This window comes from Phalaenopsis equestris, unplaced genomic scaffold (assembly GCF_001263595.1).
Source record: "Phalaenopsis equestris unplaced genomic scaffold, ASM126359v1 Scaffold000123, whole genome shotgun sequence".
NCBI lineage: Eukaryota > Viridiplantae > Streptophyta > Magnoliopsida > Asparagales > Orchidaceae > Phalaenopsis > Phalaenopsis equestris.
Window position 1 is genome coordinate 807185 of NW_018164565.1, and position 6000 is coordinate 813184.

General features: G+C 37.0%; 1 protein-coding gene across 1 annotated transcript; it reads left to right on the forward strand.

Annotated features, from left to right (window-relative positions):
- The first annotated feature begins 231 nt into the window (after nt 1-231).
- LOC110021153 (probable aldo-keto reductase 2) lies at nt 232-5523 on the forward strand. The gene is made up of 5 exons (XM_020719532.1): nt 232-544; nt 650-853; nt 4336-4508; nt 4604-4706; nt 4981-5523. Exons 1-5 carry the CDS (start codon nt 311-313, stop codon nt 5317-5319), a joined length of 1053 nt encoding a protein of 350 aa, XP_020575191.1. The 5' UTR covers nt 232-310; the 3' UTR covers nt 5320-5523.
- The last annotated feature ends 477 nt before the right edge of the window (nt 5524-6000 follow it).

Here is a 6000-nt window from a genome sequence, read left to right on the forward strand (position 1 = left end):
TTCTCAAAAGAAATGAAAGGCTTAAATTTTGTTCAAACTTATCTTATTATGTGGCTGTTAAATTCATTTTTTATTATGTTACTTGGCGAGAATTTTAAAAATAGAAGAATAATGATAAAACTACTAGTTTTGTAAATAAGAATATTTCGAGTGGCACATATGTAATTATACCTAAAATTTAAAATTCAAAGTACTGTTCCGAAGGCGAATTCTTTACTGATCAACCTCAGATACTAGCAGCTTTCCTACCGCTCCTCCCGTTCAAAGCAAGTAAGCAGGAGGAAAGAAACAATCGGAGAAGAGGGAAGCCATGGCGGACTCCGCGAGAGTTTTGTCTCACGTTCCTCGAGTCAAGCTCGGGTCTCAAGGGCTCGAGGTCTCGCTCCAGGGACTGGGGTGCATGGGTATGTCTGCCTTCTATGGCCCTTCCAAGCCCGAGAAGGACATGATCGATCTCATCCACCACGCCGTTCATTCCGGCGTCACTTTCCTTGACACTTCCGACCTCTATGGACCCCACACCAACGAGATCCTTCTCGGGAAGGTCTTGATCTTATACCTCTAGTTACTATTTATAAACCTGTTTTATTAGTTAGGGTTTTAGGTGAGAGCTTTGCAATTTGATTTGCATGATTTTTCTTCGATGTAGGCTCTGCGAGAAGGGCTTAGGGAGAAAGTTGAGCTCGCCACCAAGTTCGGAGTCAGATTCTACGATGACGGGAGGAGGGAAATTTCAGGGGAACCTTCTTATGTCAGGTCGGCATGCGAGGCGAGCCTGAAGAGACTTGGGGTTGACTGCATCGATCTGTATTACCAGCATCGGATTGACACGCGTGTGCCCATTGAAGTTACGGTACGTTTCTTCTGCCACACAACAGTTTCAAAATATTTCTGTTTTGGTTTAGATTAAATTGTTTTCTTACCCAGAGTCAATATTCTTTATTTGTTAATGTTGTACTGGTACAGTATTAATTAAAATTTTGACTAAGTCACAATTTTCTTAGCTAAGTTGACCTGATAATCTTTCCTCAAATTTAGGGGGTTCTAATCCTACCCAATTATCATGCTAATTGCACCATAAGCAGCCACCAATTCCATCTATCTAAATGAATGATTGTGATGGGATTTTTCAAAATCGGAGGTATTTTGTAGATATGATCTACACAGTTTGATATTGTGGTACATGACCGTCATGTTTGGGTTTAGAGTGTTTTCGGTTGTAGTTTTTAAGCAACTAATATTTGCTTAGGTGATGTAATTGATTAATCATCGGTTCTCATAATTTGATAAAAATTGCAGCATTTAATAGCTTTTATAACTACAAGGATAAAGTAATCTCTAAAGAATGGATATTGGAAACACCCCCCTATTTGGTGGTGATATTGTTACTTTGTCCCTGAGCGTGCATAACCTTAGAGATGAAAATGGCTTGGTAAGTATATCTGCCAGTTGCTCGTCCGAAGACAGATATTGAAGTGTAATTTCATTAGATTGGATGTGATTTCTGATGAAATTGTAGTTGATCTTTGTATGCTTCGTTTGAGCAATGAAAATAGGATTCTGAGCAATTACAATAGGTGACTGATTATCATAGTAAATTATGGTGTGAATGGAACTGAATTTGAAAGTCTTTGTGAAGTTTTCTGAGCCATATAACATCTGTCACTGCTGAAGGTATAGCACGGTACTCAGCGTCATTTTGTCATTGCAATATGTGACTGATTATCATAGTAAATAGATTTGGGAGTTGTAATTCATGTTGAAGTTTCTGCATGAGGTCACAATCGGTACCGGTGAGAAGAATATCATCTACGTTGAGTAGAAGGTAGGTAGGTGAGACTTGTTCTTGTAAATGTAGAGAGATGGGTCAGCCACACTGAGGATAAATCAAAATTAATTGAGTAGTGAATGTAGCATTCCACAGCCTTTGAGCCTGCTTAAGGCCATAGATAGACTTTTGTAGAAGACAGACATGAATCATGTGGGTAGGATCCTTGTAGCCTGTCGGTTGATGCATATAAATCATTTCTTGAAGGCGATTGTGTAAGAATACGTTAGAAACATCCGTTTGGAAGACTTTATATTATGTTGAAGAGCAACCATAATCAACAGCCGTAAAGTGCATATTTTGGCTACAAGACTAAATGTATTTGTATGGTTAAGCCCGAATTCTTGCTGATATCTCAAAGCCACTAGACGAGCCTTGTAGCGAGCAGTAGAACCATCAATATTGCATTTAATTTTGTATTTCCACTTACTTCCAAGTATTCGTTGATCTATAGGGGGGGGGGGGGGAACAAAGAAGCTTCCATGTGTTTTTGGCTTGCAAGTCAATAAATTCTTCATTGCATTCTGCCACTGAACATGCTAAACCGCCTATTTAGAATTGCTTGGTTGATTCTGAGGAGATGTCTAATGGATTAGATCAAGGAGAAACTTCTTGTGAAGTGAAGCAGTTTGAGAAATAGTCATCATAGAATATTTTGATGGAGGTCTAATGGGTGGGAGAGGGCTGTTGGAAACTATGTAAAGTGTAGATTTAACTGGGAAGGTGTTTTCGGTCAAAGGTAGGGAGCGGGGTGAGGTTCGTTGAGATGCACTAGAAGTAGTGACTTAGGGAATATTAGGAGAGGCAGAGTACATAGTTGAGGTTGGAATGAGTAGAGGTGATCAGATGTGTGAGGTAGGAGAGGGGCTTTCAGGCAGACACTTGGCCATGTAGGGGAAGACCGATTTGTTGAAAGTAACATAGCGAGCTATGACCTTATTACCAATGGTTGGGTCGAGACACTTGTAACCTTTGGTATGGGATGGATAGCCAAGAAAAACATAGGGAAGGGATTTGGATTGTAGTTTATTTCGATGAATAGATGGGATTCAGAGAAAGCATTGGTAGCTAAAGGATTTAAGAAGGTTATATTGCGGTGAGGTACCATTGAGAATCTGATAGGGTGATAGATTTCTAGTATCTTTTGATGATAGTTTGTTGATCAAATAAATTGTTGTATGCACCATTTCGAGCCAAAGCGACGGAGGAACATGGAAGCCTAATATTAGAGCATGAGTTGTCCCCAAAATATGGCGATGTTTCTGTTCAGCGATTCCATTTTGTTGCGATGTGTAGGGACAACTCAATTGATGAATAATACCATATATGCTGAGTAAGCTTTTAAATGCGTGACTAGTATATTTTGTTCTAGAAATTTCGTGACACTAAAGTAAAATTTATATGTCTTAACTTAGTATGTAGATTTAACACATACAGAGATGAGATGTGTTGAAGGATGAGAAACCATAAATTTTACATAGAAAACATGGACAACCACGGGGCCTATTTCAATTAAAATTATCCACCACTATTTTCTTGAATTGGAGAAGATGAGATTATAGAGTTTTAACTGAGTTATAACAATTAAGCAAAAACAGTCATGTGTCAGTAGTTAGGTTGCAACAATCGTAAAATAGTAGTTTGGCTACAACAATCACTGGCGATGGTTGATGATGAGCATTGGTGGTTGACTTAAAGCTATTCTATAGTGTATGAAATTAGCTACCTCTTTCGTATTGAAAATGGGGTCATATTTATGTTGTTTTGGGAAAAAAAAGACTTATTGGTAAATTTAGCCAAAATCCCAAAATACTCAATGGGATGGTCAATGTTAATTTTTTTATCATAAATAATCATAAATAATTATAAATAATTCTTTTAGTATTTAAGTATATTGATGAGCTCAACATTATGCAATCTTAGGTTCTGTGAATTTTTCTTTTCGAGGCGCTCCATTTAATTTTAAATATATCAAATTTGAATATCATTTGACCTTTTAATTAATACTTCAAAGTTTTCATTTCCAATCCTTCTTCAAGTGCTTGATCCAAATTTCTTTATCCTTTGATTGAATTAATGTTATTGTTTTTGGGTTTGTATTATAGAGATGTTATGTTTGACGAGAAAATTGTTGAAATTGAAGTTTGAGGTATCTTAGTTTGACTCTGTAAAATTTTTAATACAATATGCATCGAAATTCATGCTTCTAATTACTTTGAAGGTACAAAAATTGTTTACTATATGTTTATAATTTTTGTGAATTGCAATTGGGCCCTTAAGTACATGTATATTAGCTTCTATAAGCCAATGATGATGATGTTGATGACATACATATACTCACATGCCGACATTAAAAAATTGTGATAAGATTAATGATGATAATGATGCATAAGCTAACGTATAAAAAGTTGCACTTTTCTTTGATATGTTTATTTAGTATTATCACAATGCTGAAATTTATAATTCGGGATAAATCCTAGTTACGAATTTCACCGTTTAATCTTCAGGTGGGAGAACTTAAGAAACTAGTTGAGGAAGGGAAGATAAAATATATAGGATTGTCTGAGGCTTCTGCTTCAACAATTAGGAGGGCACATGCTGTTCATCCAATTTCTGCAGTGCAGCTAGAGTGGTCTTTGTGGTCACGGGATGTTGAGGTTGATATCATTCCTACCTGCAGGTTTGTTTTATATCCATTTGGCATTGTCAGAATGGAGGAGGGGGTTGATGAAATTTTTGCCCGTAAGCAATTTCCCTCTTTTATCTACTTAACAGGGAACTTGGAATAGGCATTGTTGCATACAGCCCACTTGGGAGGGGCTTCTTCTCTTATGGGCCGAAGTTAGTTGATGAGCTATCCAGCGAAGACGTCCGCAAGGTGCATATATTTGTGCTTCATCTTTTTTTTCTTTAATCTGATAGTATGCTTTAAAGTTTAAATAATAATTATAAGTGGCTGATGTGCTACTTTTCCAATATAGAATAATTACATTTCCCGCAGAAAAACTGGCAAGCTATTTTGCATGTCTTGGTTCTTATCCAGCTTACAAAGATTTAAATATCCATTTGCTTCTTGGAGTGCACTTTTTAATGGTGATGACTATAACACAACTAACTTACATCTGAGTATTTCTAAAATTAACAAATTGCAGATGTTGCCAAGGTTTCAACCTGAGAATTTAGACAAAAATGCTGAAATATTTGAGAGAGTTAATGAAATTGCATCCAGAAAGGGTTGTACGCCCTCACAACTTGCACTCGCTTGGGTGCATCACCAGGGAAGCGATGTAGTCCCCATTCCCGGCACTACGAAGATCGAAAACTTCAATCAGAATGTTGGGGCACTTTCTGTGAAGCTTACGACTGAAGAAATAGCTGAACTTGAATCATATGCTTCTGACGATGCTGTGAAGGGTGATAGATATGGCACCGGAATGGCGACCTGGAAAAACTCTGAGACCCCTCCGCTTTCCTCTTGGAATGTTGAATGATGGTGCCTTTATTGCTGTTTTACAGCTCTGTGAAGAATGATTTATGCTTGCGTGTTCCTTTCTTGAGCTGATTGAATAAGTTATACTTGGATCAACTTAAAGGGTGCTTTTGCCACTTATTTCTCGTAATCACAATGATAGGTTTGTAATAAAACAAGTTACTATTATGAGATTTAATCATTGCATTGTGCTTTGGACCTGCAATTGTTTATATTTTGATGTCCTTGTCCTTTTTGAGAAGGTTTCAATTCTAGGTATGTTAAACAAATAAGTTGCCTGACATCAAGAAAATGAAAATATGATGAGCTTATAAAATATCTAATTTATGATAAACTTAACATGTGTATCATTTATGGTGACAACCTTCCTTTTTTTTTTGTTGGAAGTTCTTTCCTAAGAGCTGTGAACTCACAAATTGAAGAAATCTTGTTGGGGTGAAAACATACAACAATGAGAGAAAACTAAAAAAAATTGTTTTATTCAACCAGAATTAATCATTGTCCTTTAATAGAATAAGAAGCATGTTAGATATTGTCTAGAACGCTCAAAAAAAGCTTATAAACTCACCGTCAACCTTACCGCCAAGCTTGCCAAATTGTTACCTCAGAAGTTGGCATTGCCATGAGAACCTGCCCATCTCACTATCTCTGTGCTTGCCAAGAAAACACTGACCTCACCATC